The sequence below is a fragment of the Pangasianodon hypophthalmus genome, chromosome 3, assembly GCF_027358585.1.
Source record: "Pangasianodon hypophthalmus isolate fPanHyp1 chromosome 3, fPanHyp1.pri, whole genome shotgun sequence".
NCBI classification, from domain to species: Eukaryota; Metazoa; Chordata; class Actinopteri; order Siluriformes; family Pangasiidae; genus Pangasianodon; species Pangasianodon hypophthalmus.
The window spans coordinates 20,104,483-20,130,571 of record NC_069712.1 but is presented as its reverse complement, the minus strand read 5'-3'; the positions used below and the strand labels follow the sequence as shown (position 1 = coordinate 20,130,571).

The 26,089-nt window shown below is 40.6% G+C and overlaps 1 protein-coding gene across 10 annotated transcripts in view; it reads left to right on the top strand.

Moving 5' to 3' along the window:
- Positions 1 to 3,701: 3,701 nt before the first annotated feature.
- Positions 3,702 to 26,089, top strand: part of slc4a11 (solute carrier family 4 member 11) — a 52,422-nt gene continuing 30,034 nt past the window's right edge. For 2 of the 10 annotated variants that reach the window (XM_053232688.1, XM_053232684.1), the window contains exon 1: positions 3,702 to 3,974. Coding sequence is in view for 5 of the 10 variants with exons in the window: in XM_053232684.1 (XP_053088659.1) it covers positions 3,914 to 3,974 (61 nt within the window). In the remaining 5 variants the exon portion in view is untranslated. Of the gene's footprint in view, positions 3,975 to 8,216; positions 8,378 to 20,102; positions 20,547 to 20,586; positions 20,660 to 26,089 lie in introns of those variants that run through there. The other 8 variants (XM_053232686.1, XM_026943495.3, XM_026943511.3 and 5 more) reach the window with 7 other exon arrangements.

Sequence of the window (26,089 nt, the reverse complement as noted above, 5' to 3'; positions counted from 1 at the left end):
ACAAGTAGATCAGCCTGGGCCACATCCCTAATCTTGATACCTCTCCTCCCAGCTCTATGCCAGATGTATGCTCCTAGAGCACTGATGCATGGTTGCTGGCTAGTGCAGGGCTAGTGAGAGCTTATGATATTACATTGTGTAAGGCATACATTGACAATATGTTAACTGTTGTACTACTAGCATTGAAACAAACACTCCAGTCTGCAGATGCTGATCTCTCTGCGAGGGAGCTGATTGACACTTCACTCCTGGCAGTGGGACACCTAGGCCAGGATATGGGGGGACTCTCCACCTATGTGATTTACTCATGATTCAAAGTGTAGTTACCATAACCTACCTTGCCACACATGTGTAAATCAATCCTGCAAAATCTGTCCTGTGTTCCAAGGATGCTACTTGGACCTGCTTCCGACTAATTGTGCTGCTGACCAACACATCCTGGCCCAAAGTGTCCTGTCCTTCTATTTGCAAACAGATTCTTCTATTCTTCTAATTTCCACATTAGCTGAACTACATCCTTGTAAATTTGAAATTACCTGTGCACAGAACTGTTACAAGAGAGCATATCCAGTATCTGACTGCATCAGCCTGATAAGTAGGCAGCGCATATTCTGGAGGTAGCTTGCGCACCTTAACATCATTTTCAATTTTGTGGCCCTTGGTAGTTTATGTAAAACATTACCGTGGTGTTGTCAGTCCACACTAGTATGTGTGACCCTATTAGGGGGTTGTGAAAATGTTGTAGCACTAGCCACATAAGTTTAATTTCAAAGTTGTTGATATGCTGAATTCACCCCTCAACCCTAAATACTGCTGTTGCCTGCCTTATGGCTAATAGTGTTGACATTCAGACAAATCTGTGGTGCAACTATAGTATGCCATTGAACGGTCTGCAAGATTAGGACATTTGTTTGGCTCATCACCTACTGTTGGGACTCCCTCACTGCTGATATGAAAAGCAAGGAAATTGCCTGTATTCCACAGCATTTGAAATGTGAGAATGCATCTTTCAGATCAGTGCTTGTTGATAGAACAATTGATGGAATGGCAATTGTTTTAAGAAAATCCAGGTCCAGTATGGGGAGTATACCTTTTCTGTTGGATCAGAAAATATCTTGAAAATTATCCGGCCATGCACTCTGGCCTGTGTACTATTTAGGCAACTGAACTGGCAAGTAGACTAAACTTAAATCACAGTGAAAATCGGTGAAACACATAAACAGGACAATGTCCTGGTAGGCAGTAAAAGAATTTCACATTGTACAGTATATACTGTGAAAATTTCAAAACCTAAGTCTTGTGTAGTTCAAGTAATTATGTAGAAACCAGGCAATAACAGTTTTTATGACAAAAAGAGTTTCATCTGAGCAGACAACGTCATTCTAGATCAGTGTTTCCCTGACTGCTCCATGGGCCTTTCAGATGGTCCAGGCACCATTTAACAGAGGAGTTGAAAAACTTTTCTCATACAACCCAGACAACAAATGTACACTTCACCAGCTTAGGACCAAATGTAGTGCAGTATCTGCCCTTGGGGTGCTTAGCAGTGTAAGCCTGGTGTCTTTTTGCACATTGACCCTGGTGGCCAGTGGCATCATGATGGGCGTGAGGCTCATCAGCCCAATGCGTGGCATATATTATGCTTGCCAATCAGATTCAACCAGGCTACCATGTGCAGTATTGGCACCTATTGAGGATGGCAAGACAGATGATGGCAGCCACAGCTGTGATTCCTTTGGCCTTGCTGGAGCTACAAAATTTGAGGTGATGTCTGCAACCTATGGTTGGACCCTTAAGGCTATAGACAGGTGTCCCTCTCAGTGAGAGAAGCCCAAACACTAGTTTGCTTGAGCTGTAGTGCAATATTAAAAATAACATTTGCAGGAAATGTTATTTTTTGATATAGTTTGCTGCAGAGGTTGTGTTTACTTACCTTCACTTCAAAAATCAACAAAGCACATGATTTGTGCGGAGTGCCCAAACATTTGCATACAACTGTGTGTATTAAATGCATTTCCTCCTTTACCACCGATTCTTCCCACACTGCATGAGTCCTGCTCATGACCCTGACCTGACTGGCAAGACCTTGGCTTCCATTACTGCTTTTGTTAGTGGCTGGAATACCCTGGGGCCTCTTCCCCTGCTTTGGCACTCTTATCCAGGTCAGCTGCATCTGTGGGGCAGGCCCCTTGGACTGAATCACTAGCTGAGAACTGCAATCTAGCAGTCCAGGAACCACTACTAAACACAAGGGCCCCCAGCATACATACCTTGTATTCCCTTAGTTGTAACCTGTTCTGTGAATGGTGTTCACTTCATCAGCTGGATCTAGTTTATTGCTCAATTCCCAAAATACAAAATTTTATTCTGGGACTGTAAGGCAGTGCCAAGTTCCCATCTAAAAGGTGTATGTCACAGCCATCACAGCTTCCCACAGCAGTGTGGATGGCATCTCCCTAGGGTCTCATATGCTTATTACTAACTTTCTAAAAGGAGCAATGTGCCTCCACCACAATTGGGATCTCCCCCCCTTTTGCTGGAATCCCTTCCTTACAAACCTGTGCACTATGCTGAATGAGATCTCAAAAAATAACCTTCTTGTTCATTCCTCAACATATTACTGTGATGCTGTGTCTGAATTTAACTTTACTAGAATTCCAGTCCTATTATCCTGATAACTTTTCACCACCCCAAAACCCTACATACATCATTATAACAATCAGCAGGGCAGTCGAACTCCCATGCTGCCTCAGTCACACAGAGATGAGAGTCCGAAAAACAGAAGTCTTAGAAGTCTCATTAGAACTGGCTCTACATTGTTATATTGCGCCAAACAACTTAGATTTTAATAAAGTTCACTTGATGCACTGTGATCATGGTTACAATGTGTGTGATTAAATGCATTAGAGAATCAGGAACACAGAATACTGATGATTTTTCAGCAAAAGGTTATTACGGCTGTTTAGACATGAGAGTCGACTATTGTTCACCTAAAAGAACTAGCTCAAGGAGTCAACTTATTCATAAACAACACATCACTAATTGACTCACATTCGCTTATGCTGGTGAAATAGCTAGGTAATATCAGGTGCAATGAAGGGAGAAGAATTACATTTCAATACAAGCAAACATCTGCTTTGAAATCAGTCTTTTGTAAACTTGTGCTGTTTCAAACCTGGGCAGAAATATGCTGATGAATTATTTAATGGCATGAAACCAAGAGATACCATAACATTAAAACCACCTGCCTAATATTGTGTAGGTCCCCCTTGTGCCACCAAAACGGCTATGACCCATCGAGGCCTGGACTCCACAAGACCTACACAATATTAGCCAGGTGGTTTTAATGTTATGGCTGATCGGTTTATATCACCTTTATATCACACTAACAGTGTGGTTGATATTCTGACATTTTTCTCTTTTTTTGGACCCTTTGGACGGTCAAACAACCCGACACCGTGTAACTATAGGACTGTTTTCTCAATTCAGACTGTTTTTTAACGTCAGCAAAATTAAGAGTGAGCGCATTCAGTTTGTCAGCTCGTCTAGAGCTGGTGGGAGACAGACTGGTTCAAGCCACGGGCCTTGAGCTACGTCCACAATCACGTACTAACCTACTAAAAAGTGCATGTACCGCTGCTGAGTTTACTGCTGCCTGCACACTTTCCTGTGTGGTAGAATGTGGTTTGAGACGCAGCCTTTGTTCGCCTTGCACTCGGGGGGCGCGTGCTGTCACGCACACCTGCGAAACACCCGCGCGCCCCCGCTGTGCTCACACTGAGGGGAAGAGGGTAGGTGACGCAGAGGGCAGTTAAATGTTTGTTAAGAGGATGTTTTGAGGAAAGATTTGAGGGAAAGACTTTCCCTGGAACTTTTCCTTGGAGAATTTTTTTTCCCCAAAACTGAAGAGAAGATGAAAACTGACAGAGACGGAGGAGACATGAGGGGAGTGACCGTTAACAGATTCGTGGAAGGTAAGAACTTCTACCATGAACGTGTGAGGTGAAGTACCTGAAAATGACCGTTATCTTGAGTTTTAAACATGAACATCGTCCTCTCACTAAGTGTAGTGAGTCTAACAGCAGCATCCTGGTTCCCAGAGCACAGACTACTGAATTTTACTGTCCATGGAGGCTACATAGCGAAAAAATAGTGAAATGCTAAACATACACTGTACATACAGCTCAATACAGTTAACACAACAAGATCTAATTTAACCCTTTTATACACCACATATACAACACAGCTCGAATGAAGTGAATTCAACACTGTAGGTATCAATTTAACACTGTAATCCATACAGCACTGGAAATGTTTCCTGACTTGGGTGTAAATGAATGACTGAGATATACTGCTAATTATATTGCTATTAGATTGAGATTTTGAAATGCCTTTTACTATATTAAAAGTTAAACTGAATCTGTGAGGTGATTCCTCAGGATCAAACTGCATTACTTCTTACCATTGAATTTAGATAACTCCGTGAGGACTTTACAAACTAAACCTAAACTAAAGAATTAGATTTCAAATAAATGTGGGAAGCAGTATAAGCTTGTTTCTCAGTCCTGGTTTGTACTGCACAGCCGGAATAAAGATGCAAGATTGAGCATCTCTTTCACCTTGCTGTATAAAAGAGATGAGCTTAAGGCTGGCCAGAATTATGTTTTAAGAGCAATGAACAGAGCAGAGTGCAGGATGAACAGCTATCACTGGATTGATCACCTAAAGTCTAAACCTGATTCACATCTCACTAACAGGTAAAAATCAGCATCCTATGTGTGTTCAATTAGGAACCCTTCACAGACGGATTTTACAATTCTATAAACAGATTATACACACACATTTTATTTGGATAAATACATTTCTATTAGGATAAATCTCAGGTGTCAGCACTTTGTAATAGTCAGTAGTTTCACAGCATGGGAGAGCGTTCAGGACAGAGGACTTTGTGCTTTCAGGGTTCTCAGTAGTATGACAATCTGCATTTATTGTGAATTATTAACATCAAGAGAGAGGAATAGAACAGCTGGTGAGGGAACGACTGTTTGTAACTGCTATAATTTATGCGATAAAGGAACTTCCATAACATTAAATGTAAATATAAACAGTTAAAACCATGATGGTTGACCATTGCTGTGATATATGTGGAATAACACATTTCTGGCCGTGATGTTATACAGAAATAACCTGCACCAGGGTGGTGTTATACAGCCCAGCGTGAAGTGGAGGTAGTAAAGGGTGAATTAAGTGTTACTCCTTACATAAACAATCATAAATGATGTTTACAATTGGAAATCTGAAAATCATTGTACAATTTCTAATTGTCCTCATTAGACTTGAATTACCAAATAATTCCTGAAAGATACTTATAGACAAGAAGATCTAGGTTATTATTTGCTCTGATGTCCTGTCCTTGTAGTTTTATCATTTACCTGGCCAACAGTTTTAGGTAAAGTGCTTTCGAAGAGCTCTGTGTGATGTACCAAAAAGAAGCCAAATTTTTTGTCTGCATTTGGCAAATAATCAATAAATTATTCTACTTTGAAATTTTGATGAATTGCAAATATTGGAGGTTGCCAATTGCCATGGCTCATGTTAGATTTAGTTATGTATGCCAAGCAGGCTCTTGTTGGGTTTCACAAACCACAAAGCCTCACACACATACAGACAAACTGACATATAACTTGGAGGTGAGCATCCAGGGGAAGGAAGGTCCACCCTCTGTTGTTCAGTAACTCTGCTGCCTCTTCCTGCAGCTGTAGTGTGTGTGTGTGTGTGTGTGCGCGAGAGAAAGAGAGAGCACAAGAAAAAGAGCAAAAAAAGACATTGAGTGTTTAAGTGAATGTGTGTTTTTTTGAGTAGGAAAAAAAGTGCGATTAAAATGCACAGGTCCATGTGGAGTGATGTTGAATGATCACTTTTTGAGCTTGTTCTGTTTGGCCCAAACTACCAATGTTAGCATCCATTACCTAAATCCCCTGGGTGAACAGAAAGATAAACATTCCCTTTTAAGCTGGTGATTGGTCTGTCACTGTTTAGCACTCAGAGGAAGTAATGTAAGAAGACAACCACTACAGTGAGACAATAAAATAATAAGTGACACATTATTAAAGGACACTAGTGCATATGTGGGGTTGTGTTTTTATAAGTGAGGTACATAACTGAGAATTGTTCATCTTGAACAGTACTCCTTTTTTGGAGATGATGAGGTTTGCAAATTGTTGAAAGCATCACTAGGGGGCAGTGCCTCATGCTAAACCTCTCTGAGTGTGTGGATTTTTTGAAACATGGTGCACCTCTTTCAGCCCAAACAGTTCCTTTGGACATCTGTGTCCAAATCACAGACAATGGCAAGGTCAAAGTTGAAGGTGAGTTTTCTCTCTGAGTGCCCCTGGCATCCTGTACTCGCACCACGAATTCACAATTTATATGCCATAAACCTTAGTGAACCCTCGCTGAACTTTTAGTGAATAACATGTACAGCTCTAGATACTACTGCAGTCTTCCTGAAGGACATCTTCATTTGGTTCTAATGCGTATGTGTATGTTGGAACATATTTGAAAGTTGGCAAAATTTACTTGCAAGACCTTGTCAGTACTTTTAGGACGTATGTCGCTTAATTCTTCCACTTATTTTCCTTTTAGAGGAGTTTCAGATTCCTCCTAGGTGAGATTGTATATTTGTGGTTGACCCATGCTGGCTCAAATTGAGACTAATATATGCTCGTGGATGGACAGGAAGACAGGTATGTAACATTATTTTGCTGTGTGTTTGCTGTGCGGGTGGCTGAGTTTTTTAAGAATAGCTGAGAAGCTTCTTGTCTGACTGCAGGATCTAATATACACTATATGGCCAAAAGTATGTGGACCAAAAAAGCGAGGTCCATGAAGAAATGGTTTGCCAGGTTGAAGTGGAAGAAATTGAGTGTCCTGCACAGAGCCCTGACCTCAACCCCACTGAACACCTTTGTGAATAACTGGAATGACAAAATGCACCAGGCCTCCTCACCTGACATTAGTGCCTGAACTCACTAATGCTCTTGTGGCTGAATGAGTAAATCCACACAGCCACACTTCAAAATGTAGTGGAAAGCCTTCCCAGAAGAGTGGAAGTTATTGTAACAGCGAAGGGGGACTAAATTTGGAATGGTATGTTCAAAAAGCACATATGAGTGTGATTGATCAAGTGTCCACAAACTTTTGGTCATGTGTACAATTAGTTTCATGACAGCAATCACAGTTGTGGTTTAGTGAATAATGATACTGCAGTTTCTACATGCAACACATGAGCTGTAGCCTCCCCACAAGGCAATGCCAAACCAACACTGATTCTTATATAAACACTCACAGTGATGTGTAAAACGATCAACATCCTTTGCCACCCAGTGAATACACTCATCTCGCTCACTCACTTCCATATGTATGCTTCTAAAAACTCTTTTGCAGCCAACAGGTGTGTGCTGTGGAAAGATCCTTTGATGCCAACTAAATGGGTAGAGCAAAGAATAATTCTACTCTTTTTATAAGACTCATGGTGTGGGCAGAAATAAAAACCAGACCCTGCAAATCCTCCCTATCCTGCTGTCGAGGAAAAACAAAAACAATAAATAATGATTCAGCCATGGAAAAGAAGTACTTTCAGACTTCAGCCAAATAATCACGAGTTAACACTCCAATGTTCAGTGATCAGAAAAATGACTGGACATTGGAGTGTTGACTTAAAAATCCTGATATCCAGCCAGAAAATTTAGCTGTGTCTGAATATCAACTAAAGCTGAACTCAGGATGCACTCTCTGAAAGTAGAAGAGCAAAGTGATGCCCAAAAACTAATCTAAGAACTAAACTAAGAAATATTGCGATGTGGTCACTTCAGATGTTCTCTAAAAAGCCAAGCACTCCACAATACATAGTCTGTGGTTGTGTCATTTGTATTATGACTTATTCTTATAAAGCATACTGATTATTACAGCTGCCCAAACCCTCCATTTCGCACACATTACAATGATGCTCGTAATCGGACTTCACTCCCAGCCCACACACACAAACACACACACAGACATGCACACACATACCAATATGGAGTATAATATAGTTATGACTTATGACTGCAGGCAGCAGGTAGATAGAAAGACAGCGGGAAACAGAGGGGCAGGCTTTAGGACCCTGAGTCACAGCTGTAGCAAGGCAGAGTGAGGCTGACTCACTGAATCTGTCTGAGAGGGAGCGAGAGAGAGAGAGAGAGAGAGGTAGAGGGGGAGAGAGGAGGAGAGCAGAGTATAGGTGATCTTCCCCTCATTAGTGACTGGACTACGGGAAAATGATGGGTTGAGAAAGCAATCATGGAACCAAACAAAGTTCTTCATTTTGTGCCGTCCGGTAAGAACCCCACATGCAGTCAAACACACATGCCCACATACACACGCAAACACACACATACACACACGCGCACACACATGCATGCTTCTGCACTGTCACGACAATGCATCCAAGGGTTCCCTAAACCCCAAGATTGTGTGTGCAAAAAAAAATGTGCTGCAGACAAGCTGTGTGTAAGCGTGTGTGTTCGTGAGTGTGAGCGTGTGTTGCTTTAAGTTTTCTTCTGGCTGAATCCTGCAGGTCTGCGGAGTGTTTTTCCCGAGATCTGGTGCTGTTTTTTTGGGGGTGCGTTACACTGGAATGCAGACAGGCTTTTTGGGCTAGTCTTCTGGAATGTGCCGTAAATGCTTTTTATGTCGTTAATCTTTGCCGAACAAACAAGGGAAAAAAAGGAAAAACAATATCATGCCCTTTCATAGAACCACATATGCAAAATTAAATGCGCATACATTCACACTATTATGTACTAATGTTTACACAAACAGTGGAGAGAGGTGTAGGAAGAGAAGGAGAGATACAGCTCACATGAAATACCTGTAGAGCAGGACGATGCTCTGGGACACTAGAGCTTTTTTTTTTTTTTTTTTGTAGGTGTGATGCTGCTGTTCACTCTTATTCATCCTGCAGCGCGCACACACACACACACACACACACACACACACACACATTCCTGTTTTAATAGACACACATCCTACTTTCACCTTTTCTTAGAAACACACTCATCTGTTTTCAAAATCATAGGAATGGGAACATAGTGTACACACACTCACTTTGTCTCAGAATATACACACACTGTCTGTGCGCGCACACACACACACACACACACAGATACACTACTTTGCATATTTTGTCCTCAGATTCGGCAGAAAGTGAAAGAGCGGCTAATGTCGCCATCAAATTTATTACGTGTTAATAATAACAAGCAGAGTAAACTTGCGTGATGGAAAGACAGTGATGATTTGCTCATGTGATGTATTTTCGGATGAGGCAAATTACTTGTTTTTTTCCTTCCGCAAAATCAGCTAATTGGTTTGATGGTCTGTCAGTACACTTGCTTTTGACTTTGCATTTGTGATCCATTTTTGCTCCTAATATCCCCCCAACACGCACACACATGTTGCGCACACAGCGTAGATTTGAAGGCCCAGCTATTGGAAATCAAATTTTTTTCTGTCCTTGACTTCTTGACGGTACATCAGGGAACAGGCAGGCTGATGCATGATGGAAGTGAGTTTTGGAACAGCAGTATGGCGGAGGAGAACGGGATTAACGAGATTAATGTTTTAGCATGCGTGAAGGCTCATGTAATGAAGAATGTCCCCTGCCTTTATGACTGCCTTTCTCTAACGAGCAACGTGATCGCCTGTTCGTCTTTCATTACACACATATGAAAGGTCTGTCTCTGGATTCCTTTATTTACTATTTTCTCATTAAACTTACACTTCTCATTTGTAGGCACAGATGGTGCAGTGTAAATAACTATGGTCTTTCTGGGGAGCTTCATCTATGTGTGTGTGTGTTTGTGTGTGTGTGAGATTAGTGAATTGGTGATCAACCAAGTAGGTTATTGCATTAACAAAATTTGTGACCCTGTGGTTGTCCAGTAGTGCAAATGACACTCTATAGAGGAAATTAGAATCATGCACTCTTCAGTGGATGCTCTGTGTTTTTATGGTGCGCTATAAATCGCCAATGAAGACATGCCCTCATACAAAAATCAGAATCAGTGTCTGTGAGGAACTGCCGTGACAAACATTTGGATCATGCAGGGCTTCATTTCCCTGCGTCTGTTAATTTCTTGTGTTTCATTGCAGTGCTATGAATGTAGTTCCATGTCTGAGTGTGCTTTATTCAAAAGTGTCAAAAATGTGCATTTTTCTATGTTAAAAAGAGAAGGAACGTTGTGTATGTACTTTGAGGTGAGGGTGGTGGTGGGGGGACTATCACACAGTGGAATATACTAGCATCTCAGCCGTCATAATAGATAAAGCACATGAACATGCCATTGCCTCTTTGTAATGGAATAAATATAGCATACAGAACGCATCCCAAATGTACTGCTTGTGTATTTACCACAGTTTTTTTTCCCCGAAATTTTCTACTCTGTCCTTAATACTGCATGTCATAAACTTCCTTCACACACGTGCACACAGATATACATGCAAAAATACACACTTAGGCATATAACCACCCCCCAGCAAAGTTGAGATTGCTTCAAGATGTCGGAGGATGCCAGTGTTGCTAAATTCCGACCTTTGATTGTGAAGCTGCGCATGTGCATATGTGAGGAGAAATCTCACACTGAGTACACACACTGCGTACACATTTATATACAAACACATGCGTTTATGTACATAGGCTCATGTAATCAATCTCGCACATACAGTCTTATAGGGTAAATTGAGTCCAGCTCTTTATTAGCCTTAATTAGATCACGTGTAATCATTTACAGTCACACCGTTTCCCTCCCTTCTGCCTGCTGTACAGTATTTTCAAATCTGTGTTTCAGAGTGTATACCAATATCCTGTACACAGATCTCATATTGTTCCAAAGGATGTCCGTCTCACTCTTTCTGTCTGTGTGTGTGTCTCTCTGTTTCTGTCGTTCTCTGTCTTGTGGCAATACTGTGAATGGGAAGGGGAATGGTGACCTGGCTTTAATAGAGGAAGACGGGAATGTGCAAGCAATTAGCAGGAATCCCCCAGCAGAGTGCACATGAAACCAGAGCAGCACGAGCCGAGAGCAAGAGAGTGAGACAGAAAGATAGAGAGAAAGAGATTAAACAACGGAGTGTGAAGGGAAAGGGAGATCTGTATTCCCTTGATATGCAGGACGACAGTGTCCACAAAGGCACACTGAAGCTCTCAGTGTTCCTGTGTTTTCCTGGTGCTGTTTGATTAAAGACGGCTGTCGTGTTGAAACACGTTGGGACTGCAGTGACTGGACCGAGTTTTTCACTGTACTCTCAGTGTGTCTGTTGTGCTTGCGAGGACATTATACAGCCGAAGGAGGCATTCTTGCTTTTGCTAAGAGAAAGATCTATGCGGTGTAATTAACAGATGTTTTCTAGCTGCAGCTTTTTTTGTTTGTTTTTTTATGCTGCTGCGTTTTCTGATTCACATTTTCAGAGAACCAATGGCAACAAAAGAGAGAGCAGGAATTATGGTACGGAAGAGACGCACTCATATATGTCTGTGTTGTGTCACTGAGCGGTTCAGGTATGTGTAGATCATGCTCAAGGTCGTCCAGTGACAGTGTTACTGTCGGACTGATAGAGCACAGTGCAGGAGAGTGGGGAACCACTTGGAAGCAATATCAGGATGAGCCAGCCAATTTGCCTATAATAAGTCATGTAAATAGCTTATATTACTGCAATCATATTTCACCTTATTATTAAGTGTAGACCATGGCTGGATTTTTTTTTTTTTTTTTTTGGGAAAAGCTGTACCATCCTCTGGAATGTCTGTTCAGTCCTACATGTACTGCAGCTATTCTCACAGTTCAGGCAGAAACAGGGCCTGTTTTGAATTGTGTGCGATACTTTGTGAAACTTGTAAGTAGACGATGTAAACCACATTTGCAACCTCCTGAGCAGGCTGCTTTACAAACTACCAAAGAATGTAGAGCAGTAATCGTCCTAGTCAAGCAGCTATGGTGTAAGTTGCAGTGTGTTTATACATTGTCTCTCTGTTATTACAGTACAGGATTAACACCACATAATATTTACATGTGTATTTTATATTCATTGAAATAACGGCAAAACTGACACTACAGGATTTGTTTTTTGTTTGAAAAGGTCTGTTGAAGAGAACATTCTAGAGATCTCAATTCCTCATTAGAACCTCCTGTTACTGCCATAACAACCTGCATGTGTGTGTAAGTGTGTCATTACTGGTCATCAGAAGGAATTCCCTTTCTCATTATGAATTCACAGAGTCAGGGGGGATGGGTGCCAAAAACCCTCCAGGCAGATTTAGACAACGAACTCTCTTCTCTCTGTCTTCCTCTCTCTCTCTTTTGGCTGCTGCAAGTGACAGTCGAATGCAGTGGGGAGCACCTTTCTCTTGCGTCTCTCCGTTGCTCTCTGCGCTCCGTTGTGCAGTAAAGAGGTTTTGCATGTGCTATAGGTCTTTTGCTACGGGCTGTTAGACAAGAACTGAAACATCATGCTCTACTCCCATGCTCTCGTTCTCTCTAGATCTTTGTTATGCTCACAGTCATACGAAGACTGGAGCATCTCCACAAGCTCAGACGCAGAAGTCTGAAAAGCTGTAATGTAACAGCACTGGTGACACATCTCTCATCTACATTACATCCATATGTTTCGCTACCCATAATGAGTTGTGACATCACAGCCATAAATATTTTATATAAAAGGTATTGCTCATAAAAGCCATGCACGTGACTGGTGCATGCATGTTTATTACTGAAGGCCACATGTAGCTTCTGCTGCTCATATTCTGTAGGACAATGTCCATGTGTAAGAAAGGGGATTAACTTTTTGTTGAGACAGAGCTTAATGTCTAATGGCCAGAAAAAAAACAGCTCTGCAGAGACCACTTATTTGATTTGTTTTAAGCTGTTGTGTAATCTGCCTATTTTATGTTGCAATACAATACTTATATGCAGTAATCTGTATAGTCATTAGACCAAGACTGTACTGAACAGTTTCGCACTGCCTGAAGCATAACTATCCATAGTATGTTCATTTATATTACCAAAAGTACTTACATAAACACATTGTATTGCTATGAATTGAAATGTACATTCAGGTCAGATTGGGGTAATTAATTAGATGACAGAATAAAAAAAGAAAAAAAGAAAAGAAAAAATATTTTAATTATATAAAATGAAATTTAAAAATGCATTCTCACTGGTTTATACACTGTAAGACCAAAAGTTTGTGGACACCTGACCATCACACTCATACACTCACGAAGCACTTTATTAAAAACACTATGCTAATACTGGATAGGGCCTCCGTTTGCTCTCAAAACAGTCTCATTTCTTCGTAGCATTTAAATTCCACAAGACTATTCCAAACATTCCTTTGAGATTCTGGTCCATGTTGACATGATTGTATCCCGCAATTCCTGCAGATTCCTGAAAGATTCACTTTCATGCTGCGAATCTCTCGTTCTACCACATCCCAAGGATGTTCTATTAGATTCAGATCTGGTGACTGGGAAGGCCACTGAAGAACACTGAATTCATTTTCATCTTCATGAAACCAGTTCGAGACGACTTTTGCTTTGTGATATGGTGCATTATCATGCTGGAAGTAGCTGTTAGAAGAAAAAACTGTGGGTAAACTGTGGTCATGAAGGGATGCACATGGTCAGCAACAATACTCTGACCTGCTGTGGCATTCAAGCGATGATTGATTGGTATTAACGGGCTCAAAGTGTGCCAAGAAAACATTTGCCTCACCATTACATCACCTCCACCAGCCGGGACTGTTGACAGGCGGGTTGGGTCCATGGATTCATGATGTTGGTGCCAAATTCTACCCTACTATAGGTGTGCCTCAGCAGAAATCAAGATTCATCATGTTTTGGTGAGCCTGTGCCCAATGCAGCCTCAGCTTTCTGTTCTTGGCTGAAAGAAGTGGAACCCAGCGTGGTCTTCTGCCTCAAGGTTCGACGTGTTGTGCATTCTGAGATGCTCAGAGTGGTTATTACTGTAGCCTTTCTCTCAGCTAGAACCAGTCTGACCATTCTCTGTTGAACTCTCTCATCAGCAAGGCGCTTCCGTCCGCAGACCTACCACTCACTGGATGTTTTTTCTTTACTGCACCATTCTGTGTAAACTCTTGTTTACTGTTGTACATGAAAATTCCAGGTGATCAGCAGTTATAGAAATATCAACAATCAGTGATCAAAATCACTGAGATCACATTTTCCCCCATTCAGATGGTTGATGTCAACATTACCTGAAGCTGCTGGCCAGTATCTGCATGATTTTATGCATTGCACTGCAGCCACAAAATTGGGTGATTAGATAATTGCATGAATGAGTAGATGTACAGGTAATAAAGTGGTTGGTGAATGTATGTGCTTTTTGAACATCCCATTCCCCCTCTGCTGTTATAATAACCTCCACTCCTCTAGGAAGGCTTTCCACTAGATGGCTGTGGAGATTTCTGCCCATTCAGCTGCAAAAAAAGGTGTTTATTGGGGTTGAGGTCAGGGCTCTGTGCAGGACACTCGAGTTCTTCACTCCAATTTTGGCAGACCATGTCTTTGTGGACCTCACTTTATGCACAGGGACATTGTCATGCTGGAACAGGTTTAGGCCCCTTAGTTCCAGTGAAGGAAAATTGTAATGCTACAGCATACAAAGACATCCTATAGAATTGTTTTTCCAACTTTGTGGCAACAGTTTGTTGTGTGGTGAAGAATATGGGTGTGATGGTCAGGTGTCCACAAACGTTTGGACATATAGTGTAAGTTGCTGTAGGACTTTTTTTAGGACTTTACTTGGGACTTGACTTCTTCCTGCCTCTGACTATGGACAATTCATGTAATTTCATTATTGTGCAGCCTGGGCTCTCAAATGATGCAACAGAAAAGCATTCTGATGCAGCATGAGCAGCAGTTTGAAAAGATGCACTTGGCTTGCTTCACGTGTCTCAGAGGAAGCACGTGTTAGCCTTCACCCTCCCTGGTTGGTAGCTGTCATGTGATAGGGGAGAGCTGGCTGGTGGAAGGGAATTGGCAAGTGACCAAATTGGGGAGATAATGGAGGGGAAAAAATTATATATTAGATATTAGATATTGTTTGAAAAATTTCAATATCGATCTGGTACCGTGAATTTGATACAGATACTAACATAATACTGTAGTTTGATACCTTTGTTCTAAGTTTAACAATAAACAAAGCAAATCAAATCAACTGGCATAGTTGCTTTTTCTGCTATAGTATAGCTTGAGAAGAATTGGCCCTAGCTATGTCAGTGCTCCTACAACATGAAATCAAAACATCGTAGTTAATAGGCTCTGTTTATGAAACCTGTGGGAATTATATTAGTATGTATTCATATGGTTTGATATGGCAGCTGGATGGCCACTAGATAGCTAATAAGTGCCAGTTTAGGTGCTAGCTGCTAAATCCAAACGTGTTTGTACACTGACAAAGGCATAGTAGTTGCTAACTTTGTCTTCCATGTTTGTTTCGCTCAGATTCTCCAGTGGCGACAGAGCAGTGCTGCTTTTCATGCAGTCAAAAAATCTGCAATTTTCTTGACGGAAATTTATTCCATGTTTAATCAAATGTTTAATCAGGTTTGAGTTATTACCTGACTTTGCAACTACTAGGCTAAGGCATTTATTGGACTGGGAACTGTTCTCATCTACTTTTATGAAGCACAGCCAGCTCTAGACCTCTATATCATGTTCACGTGCTGTCTATTCACTCTCTGTGCATCAAGAAGCCAGACTTGGTAGAACCAAAATGCTTCGGTCAGGAATTTCGGTCCCCAGCTCTAGTTAGTGGTAGAAATAAACATGTTCCGCTATTGAGAAGCAGTGAGATTTTGACTTGTGTTTAGATCTTAAAAAAATGTCAGTCCAGGTGTCCTAAAGTCAAGGAGTCATAGATCTGATAATGTTAAAGAGCCCTAGTTTAAAAGAATATAGCAGTATTTTGTTTAAAAGCATAAAATATAATTTATAGTATGTTGTTTATCAGTGCTTTTAAGTTAAAAATTATAAAATTACCAGTGCAGCAATTGTCTCCCACAGGATTCCCACTGGGCATATTATGAGACAGCAAAATTGCTTTGTGAATCTCTAAAGCAGCACTAAAATATGCTCCAAACTGTTGTGCAGAACATTAGAGATGTAATTTTATAAGTCATATTGGAATGTTGTGAGTTCTTGCTTTTGACTGCAGTGTAGCATGTCACAAGAAAAGTTAGGTAAAATGATACGAAGCAAACGGGACAGATAAGGTGTTGTGCCATCCGAACTTGACAAAATAAGATAAAATATCATGCAAGATTTTATCCTCTCTTTAAAAAATTAATGAGTTTTTTGTGAGGCTGATTTTTTTTTTCATTTTCTTCAAATAAATACCACACTGTGTGCCACATTACAAGAACTGGCAATGACTGGAAAAATCTTTTTATCCATTACAATATGAAGAAACACAAAAGATGAGCATGACTAAATGTTGTTCTTCTTTCATCTGCTCCCGTTAGGGGTCGCCGCAGCAGATCATTGTCCACATATTTGATTTGGCACAGTTTTTACACTGGATGCCCTTCCTGATGCAGTCCTCCCCAGTTTTATCTGGGCTTGGGACCAGCACTGGGAGTGCACAGTTGTGTGCAATCCCAGTGGCTGGGGTTGGTTCCCTGGCCGGGAATCGAACCCGGGCATCGGCAGTGAGAGCGCCGTGGCCTAACTACTAATTCTCCATGGACCCTGAACATGGCTAAATAATCATCTTTATATGTTTATAGATTATCCCAATACTTGATTAATTAAAGGTAGATAAGGAACCTAATCCTGTACCTAAGCGATTTTTTAAAGAGAATCAGACATAAGAGTTCTGAGCAGATTCTCAGATTTTCAGTGTTTCCCAAAAATGTATTATGTATATCATTTGGAAATCACTGCATGTGTGCAACACACCTTTAAATCCGGACTTCTTGAACAGCCCTACAGTATGTCAGTTCAGGTATAAGCTCTCTTACAGAAAATGGTTCCCTCTGGTATCCTAAATGGCGTTTTGGTTTGTTTAGCCTTAAAGAATCTATGTCAAACACTGCAGTAGAGGGTTTCACTGTCAGAGAAGGTTCCAGGTAGAAGAGCTTTGGAAAGCTAGAACACCTTACCATCCAATTCATTCTTGAGGAACCAAGCATGGTCAAAATAATGGCTTGCAAGTCAAATAGTTACAGTTAGCACTAGAATTATTGGCACCCTTGGTAAATATTGGCAAAAAAGGTTAAGAAAACCTTAAGAAAGACTTTGTGGTTAACATTCCTTCATTCATCAGCGTGGGGAAGCTTATATAATACATACCTGAAAGTGTGTTGACCTTCATAAATCAGACAATGGCTATAAAAAATAGCTATGTGCCTGAAATGCCCATATTCACTGTTAATAAAGTTTAGAACACAAGAGCCATAATGAACCTGCCTGGAAGAGGAAGTGTTTTTTGCCCCCACGCACACAGAAGAGGGTAGTTAATGAGGCAGAAATCGCTGCAAGGGTCACAGTTGGAGATTTGCAGAAGATGGTAACATTTTGGCTTCATCAGGTCTCCAAATCTACAATTAGACGCCACCTCCATGCCAACAAACTACTTGAATGGTGTGCCAGAAGAAAGACTTTTCTTTCATTTAACCACAAATTTAAGTTCACTAGATGCTAATAGAACTTTGTTCTACGACGTGTTCTATGGTCAGATGAGACAAAAAGAGCTTTTAGGCAACAAACACTCAAGGTGGGTTTTGGTGTAAAAAATAAGGACGTTTTTATAGAAAATAACCTAATCCATACTAAATATGGTGGAGGATTTCTGATGTTGTGGACCTTTGAAGGTGCTGCAAACCTTCTTACCATAAACCATGGCATTATGCTCTCCATGAAGTACCAGAAGTTTTTTAAATCAAAATCTGTCTGCCTCTGCCAAGAAGTAACAACTGAGTCGTAGTGGATGTTCCATCAGGACATTGATCTAAAGCATGCATCCAAATCCATACAAAAATGGTTCAGTAAACACAGAATAAAGTTTTCGGCATGGCCCTCCCAGTCTCCTGACCTAAACAACAGTGTAAACCTATGGGGTGAGCTGAAGAGGGGAGTCCACCAGAGTTGACCACAAGAGTACACTCAGGTCTGCAGATGAGGGCAGATAGCACTTTCCTCCTAGTGTGTTATGCTGCCCTGTGACGCAGCAGCAGCAGTTGTGGATGTGGATGTTGGCTTCAGAGGAAGCATATGTTTGTCACACTCTTTCCAGTTAGTAGATGTGGTTGGGGAGTGGGAAGGCAGGATGGGGTGGGGGTGGGGTTAAGCTAGTGGGTGGGAATTAACAAGGCCAAATTGGGGAGAAAATGGGAATAAAAAAAAACAGACAAAATAAAACTCAGAATATTTAAAACAAAATTAATTAATTAATTCATTCATTCATTCATCTTATCAACCACTTTTATCCTGGTCAGGGGTATGGTGGATGACCAAGATTAAATCCAAGAAGTTTGCATTTTTAATTTGTGAATCCTTAAACAAAAGATTCTTATGGACCATGGGGGTTTTCTCTACATGTGTAGTGTGAAATCCATACTCTGTTTTTTGTTCATATGGCAGGCTAGTTCATAATGCGGTTCTAATGGTGATTTATACAATAACAGTGCTGCAGCAGTATTTGTGCGCACTGTGTAGTCTAGCATGCCTTTATTCTCAGAGCAGCTGTGATGTTTTAGCTGCATAGAACCTGCACAACATCTCTAATGAGGTATAGAGAGAGAGACAGAGAGAGAGAGAGAGAGATGATAATCTTAGATTGAAAACTGTTAAGTGCAAAAATGCATGTACATAACTCCAGCTGCGCATTCCGCCCTTAGCCCTGTCATTCTCTCATTCTCTTTGTCTTTGCCTCTCTTGTTTCTCTTTCGTGGTTGTTAAGCCTGGAGCTGTAAATTTTCATTATTATTGTCAGAGACAGAGAGAATGTGTACAGTACTGCGCACGCCTGGCCCTCCTGTGTTCATCTCGTATGTTCAGTACTGTCAGAGACGCAGAGAGAGATTATGAGGCAGAGACATTTTGCATTTGGTACTTCTCATTTCAGCTCGGCCTGCAGCAGGAAACAGAGCATCAAACGATATGCAAATGGACCTGTGGTTTAGAAGCAGGCAAACCACATATGACTGTTGCTCAATAATGGGGTGACTGGTTTTAACCCAAGCCCATCTAAGTTTTTCTCTCGTTGTCCCCTTTTCTGTTTCTTTTATTTTTCCCATTGAAATGATTGTTTGCGTGTAATCAAAAGAGTGAGTTTTTTGAAGCCCACAAGCATCAACTTCATTCTCACGTTTATCTGAAGAACTAATGAAAATGTAAAACACCCAGTCATGCAAAAATCAAGCTTAATCAGTATGCAACACACATACAAAGACATATGAGCACATGGGTTTAGCATCTAATAATATACACACACATACACACACTTTGCGAGTTCTCACTTCCTGTTTGTGAAAAGACCTTGTCCAGTGTGAGTAATGCAGCACGAAAGGCATCCCTACCGTACCTGCCCACAGTGCCTGTGAAAACACAAAGTACACAGTTTAGTCCAAAATGGGTTTAACATTCTTTTTTCCCCCAAATATTGCTATCCATCCAAATATAAAGACATACACTTTCCTTTATTGTGAAAGAAATGGTTTTGCATCAGTTTCGACTTGAGTACAATTTACAATGCAGTCAGTCTCTCTCCCTCTCTCTCTCTCTCTCTCTCTCTCTCGATCTGGCTTTGATCATGGAGTGTCTGCACTGTTTACTGTGTATGTGACTAAACAATACATCGAAAAGTCTGGAACAGGAAAGAGACAGTGGTAGCTTATCTGTGTCTGATTGCATAATAAATATCCTCACAGTTTAATAAAAAATGAAGAAGATGAATTAGTTATGTGTGTGCGTGTGTGTGTTCGGTTGTATGCTATGTGTGAATCAAATGTGGATTTGGGTATGAGCTTAGCCTTTGTCTCGTGTGATCCCAATAATACAAGTCGTGCTCTGGCGTGTGCATTGTGTTGTGTAGTACAGTGAGACCTGAGCCCTGCAGCCCGTTTGCTGTACAATAATCCCAGATCAGGAAGCGTGATGGCTGCAGTCACGCTCATCCCTGCCGGGTGATTTAACACTGAAACTGCCACAGTACTACTTCCTCCATCAGTGATTAGTTGTGCCTACTTCCTGCAGCTTGTGTGTGCACCACTTTTTCTTTCATATCCGAGTCTGTGATGGTGGTGAACACATAGAGAACAATGGCATCAGAACAACACTCATTACCTGAAGTATTTGGACTGAAAGTTTCTGAGAGATGATTACATGATACACAGAGCCTCAGGCAGCAGCACAGTTTCCAGTGAAAGGTATTTTAGGTGGAGTAAGCGGAGTACTCACAAGACCTGAGGGAAGGCTTCAGGGGCTACAGGTGAGTTGGAACAGCAGCACATAAGGCCTTAGTCTGTACTGCATACAGAACACATTGCATCGCTGCTACTCCTTTGAACGAGAGACATAGCTGGTACACCGAAAGACTGACAGGTACTGTTTGTGTTCCTGTTTCTCCAAATCTAGGCCAGGCTGAATGTACATGTTTTATAAAGGTGAAGAATTCCTTTTGCCATTGAATGTGAAGAATTATCGTTGATTGAATGCAATTGTCCTACCCTATTTTTGTGAAGAAGCGCAAAGATAAAAATAATGTGCAGGATCACAGCGTTGGCCTGTGTGGCCATGGTGGTAACCTTGTGAACAAAACTAAGTTGTTTGTTGTTTGAAATTTTTGACCTTGCTATGTACAGTTCTGAAAACTACAGACATTCCTGGACTGACAATTTTTTCGCTATTGCACATTTCTCAATCACAAGCAAAGTCTTGCTACCACCAAAAATAAAAAAGGGAGGAAACTGCATTTAAAGATTCCCTTTCAATTCCATTGAAAGACACCAATGCATGATTGTCTGAAAGTATCTGTATTGATTTAACTTTTATTTAACATGTAATAAACACAATATAAACCTAAATAAATATTACTACTATACAACTATGAAACTTGAATTGTCAAAATATAATTATAGCTGTATTTGTTAAACTGTCTTGTTATTTATCTAAAGTAATCTTTGTAGAAAGCCTAGACAAGTTTTGAACGTTAATAGAACATTTCTACATCATTAGGGGAAAATATAGTTGTTTTCTTAAAGCAGAGATGTAAAGGTATGGTATAGGCAAAAATAATAATAATAATAATAATAATAATAATAATAATTTTGATCAAAACCCCAAATGTCATTTTTGACTGTTTGCCAGAATTCCAGCACAGTGATATTTGACAGGTTTTCCCAGACTGCCAAATATTTTAATAATAGATTATTCATGTGAATGAATCGACAATTAAATCATTATAAATGAGAATGGCTGAAACAAAACTGTGAGGAACAGCTTAACATTTAACATTTTGTTACTCTACTGTATATCTCCTCTATGACTATCTAATGGTTATTCCCTGATACCATAACAATAAGCAATATGCATTATCAAGGAATGGAATTTACAACTAAGGAATTGCAAAAATAAGGAACATATGACAGAGCATGCTGTTATAGGAAAATAATGCACACTGGGGGGTGTGATACAGCATGATGCTCAGCGTAGAGTGCAGCTACCCAGCCAACCCCACCCCAAAAAGCATTTTAGCGGTTTATATTTAGATTTAATGCTTTGGAACATCCAAGAGACAAGTTATCTCCTGATATCGCTTATGTTATGTAAGCACAGCCTGTCATTTTACCAAGAAATGGGAAAGCATAAACTCCTCTGTCCTGAAGATTTTCTTGAGCTGGGAAACTTTGACTGTTAGAAAGCACTTGCAACTGAGACTCCTTCCATAAATGTTAAATAAATACCTTCTAATAAAAAACGTCACCACATCAACGATTATACATTTTACTTTGTTAAACAAGAACATGTTTATAAATCTGTTTATCTGTTTCTTAGATTATGTGGGGTGTCCACAAGTCCCTGTGTATGAGCCGTTACTATAGAAAAATTTCGGAAAAAAAGAAAGCATTCAAACGAGCGCATTAATCATGTTACAGCCAGAACTACTGCCCAAGCCGTGCTGTTATACACAAATAATGGTCATCTTCTGACCAAACAGATTTGACCATTCAACTGTGCTGTGGTATTTTAAATAAAAGCACAAGATCCTTGAAATTTGTGGATTTTAAATTTGATCTTTCTAACTGTTCAACACATCTTTGCACATATTATTTGTACTACTACATCTTACTACTTACTGCTACACCGAAAAAAAATATGCCCCTTGATGTAATATGATGCTATAACAGTGTTTACTATTTAGTGTGAAACTTTTAGGTTTTATAGTTTGCTCTTTTTGACTCCTCTCTCCATTATTTAAAAAGTTATGTGTGTGTGTGTGTGTGTGTGTGTGTGTGAAAGAGAGAGAGTGTGGCCGTGTTTTCTATCACTTCTGTTTACATGAACTCGGTGCGAAGCGACAAACCTTCTTTCTGTGTTTAGTCTGACGGCTCAGTTAGAGCCTTCTGGTTATCTAAGCAAGAAGTCTCTTGCAAGTGAAAACTGTTGATCTGTTTTTTTTTTTTTGTGTGTGTGTTTTAAAAATGGCCTTAGTGTTGGGCCTGAAAACAGTTTTGCGCAATGCTGTGTATTGTAATAGTAACAGTGATGCTGCTGCACCCAGCGGCTTCACTAAAGAATTACATTTTAACGTGTCTCTGTTTTTGTTAAGTGAACAAGTAGTCGAATATAAAAATCTATGTTGATAATTTTTCTTATACCACAGCATGGTTGATTTCCGCTTGCGTGTTGTGCCGCATCACTCCCCCCAGTGTGCATTATTTTCAACACGGTCTGTTGTGTGTTATTCCTTACATAAGCAACAATATTGATTATTCGGACTAATCATTGGAATGTTATGTTACTTTTTTTGCTACATATGTTTAATTTTTCAGTTCATCGTTTGTAGTTAGTATTTGGGGACATAACTTATTATTAAAGATGAGTGACATAAAAAGAGTAGATCCACAAAATCAAGTTGTAAAAAATGTGACAGATTTTTGCTTGGCCTTACATTTGCACTTAGAGGATTTTTGAGAGGCCATAACATTAGTGCAATACTGACCTGCAGTAGGTTTGAAAAATCCCACTGCACCAGCAGATTTTAACTGTCACCCCCCTGTTTTGCTGCTCCACCCACATCAGCGCTGTCACGCCAACGCCGGAATCCACCGAGAACTCCACTTTCCAGAACACACCATGGCATAGGAACATGGCTGCCGCGGACTATAATTCCCAGCACCTCTCTCCACCAGCACATTCATAAAAATGGAAAGTTCGAGTATCTCATTGAGTGAGAGGGCTACGGCCCCGTAGAGCAGTGTTGGATTCCAGCACACGATGTTCTCAACCCCTTGATCTGCCAAGAATTCCATGCCAAGCACCCCGAATGACAAGCCCCTCGCCCCAAAAGAGAAAATGAGCTCTTCTTTGGGGAATTCACCGAGAACTCCACTTCCCAGAACACAACGCAGCATGGCCGCAGTGGAATACAATCCCCAACACCTCTCCCACCGGCACGTTCACACTCACCCAAATGCTAACAAGTCACACCTGTTTCCGGTCACACCATCAGCCTATATATACACGGATACTCACAATGACTCTTTGTGAAGTAATGCTAAGTGTTCATTCACCTGACTTAACAAGCCTTAGTTTATGCATTTGCCATCCTGTTCTTTTGATCTCACTTTTGCTTCCTGGTTTTCGTATTTTGGATTTTGTCTCTGAATTACTGTTTGCTGATTGTCTGACCTTTTGCCTGTTCCTGTTTTTGAGATTGCTTCACGTTTTGGATTTGTCTGCCAGTTTTTTAAATAAAATTCTCAACTGTCTCCGACTCTATTGTATGACAAAGCACAGCTTCAGTACATAAAAGCAGCTGGATGAAAACATTTAAAAATGGCTTACGTCAAACTAAATCATCAGTACACCAGCATCTTTAAACCAAGTTGCACTTGGACCTGCGCAAAAAAAGTTATATTTATATGTGTTCATGTTGAGAAGGACTTTCACATGCCACCCTGTTTCTGAGTCAGGGTTGTCCACTAATTCTCCTGTGAGGATGTGACCTTCTAGTCTGAACTATGAACAGGTTTCTCTCCACCATAACTGCCACTCAAAGTGAATCCCAGCCAATGGAACTATGTTTACACTTTCTCTGGCCTTTTTGGGTGATAAAGGTCACAAAATCTAGCAAGAAACAGATATTCAGTAAACATGTCAAACACACTTGTAGTTATAAATGCTAGAGTGAACCCAGGTTTACATAATCATCTTAGGACAATATTACCTGTTATCTTGTAATTTAAAAAAAAAATCTTTGCAGCCTTCTCTTAAGAATCACTGCATTGCCTTGTCATTTATGTCTTTTGTTTCCTGTTGGATGCTTCCTCCTAAAGTCATGTGTAAGACGTTGGATTTAGGAAATAAAACACTGATGGACTGATAGAGATTGTTCATTAGCTGGACCAGCCACAGTCTGCAGTGCCACAAAAACCAATCATATTGCCTTTAGCCTGACATAGCAGAGCATGCATGATGCCACTGAGGGAAATTATTATTCCATGGAAGGACCTGATGTTTGTTTTTCATTATTCGGTTTTAGTGCTGGTGGCTCAGTTATTATAAGTGATAAGTAGACAAGTGTTATATCAGTGGTCTGATATGTGTATGTGTGTGAATGTGTGTGTCTGTGCATGCATATGTTTGTGTGTGTTTTAATTTCTTGGAACAGATAAACAGTCTGGTGTTTTTTTGCGTTTTTGTATGAGTGGTAATAAGGATGATATGTGTCAGGAGCTTCCAAAATGAGACTTGCATGATGCGAAGTTTACAGCAGTTTCTGCCAGAAATAGCAGGATTTATGCTAATAATGCTTTTGAATTGAGTTGGAATATCGAAACACAGCCAATATTTTGTCCAAGTTTATGTATGGAGGCTGGAGCAGAGGTTAACATCAGTATCTTTTTTTGTGTGTGTGGCTGTGGTCTTGTAAGCCTGTCATTTAAAGGCATTTGTGGTTGTACTACCAAAAGGTGGCCTTCCCACAGGCATCATGATCCTGATGGAGGTTTGCTGTTAACCATCAGGAGTTGCTGGTTCGAGTCCATGCTGGAACTCCGGGGGATTTGGACCATGTACATGATGGTTTTACCGCCCTTGCCTTTCCACTTGACACTGGCATTGCGCCTGTGAGAGAGGCACTTAACCCCGAGTGGCAGCAGAACTGCTGTACTAGAGAAATGGCAAGGTAATTTGTGTTTGCCCATAAGTGTTTTTGATACATAGTTTTATAGCAGGGTGTGTGTCGAAGGCTCGGTGAGCATGTTTTGAGGAACGTGTGTTTCTATTTAGATGGAGAGAGGCAGAAGAAGCTGGAAAAAGACATGCCTGACAATTAGGGAGTTAGAAACTGGAGGGAGAGAAACCTCAGTCACGGCTGACTTCACCTCATAAATATCCCCTTAAGCAGCACCAAATGAATGTAGGGCACAGGTGTGTACGTGTGTGTGGTGTTTGTCTGTCTGTGCATGTACATTTCAATGCACTGGCGTCTGTGTGTGTGTGAGAAAGAGAGCATTACTCTTTTTTACAGTCCAGCTTCAGGTCTTCAGGTCTTGTTTCAGGTGTATGTATAACAAGGTGTGTGTGTGTGTGTGTGTGTGTGTGTGTGGGTTTGGGTTTGGGTACCCACAGTCAGTGATGTAAACTTCTAATTTGCCATTCAGCAGGATGTGTGGCTTGAGGCCACACATCATACTAGTTATGCTGTTTAAGGGCCAGATACAGTAAGGTTTTTGAAGAGATAAAAAACAAAAAAGATAGTATTATTAATTAAATGCAACAGAGTATTTTGTAGTTTTACTGTGACAT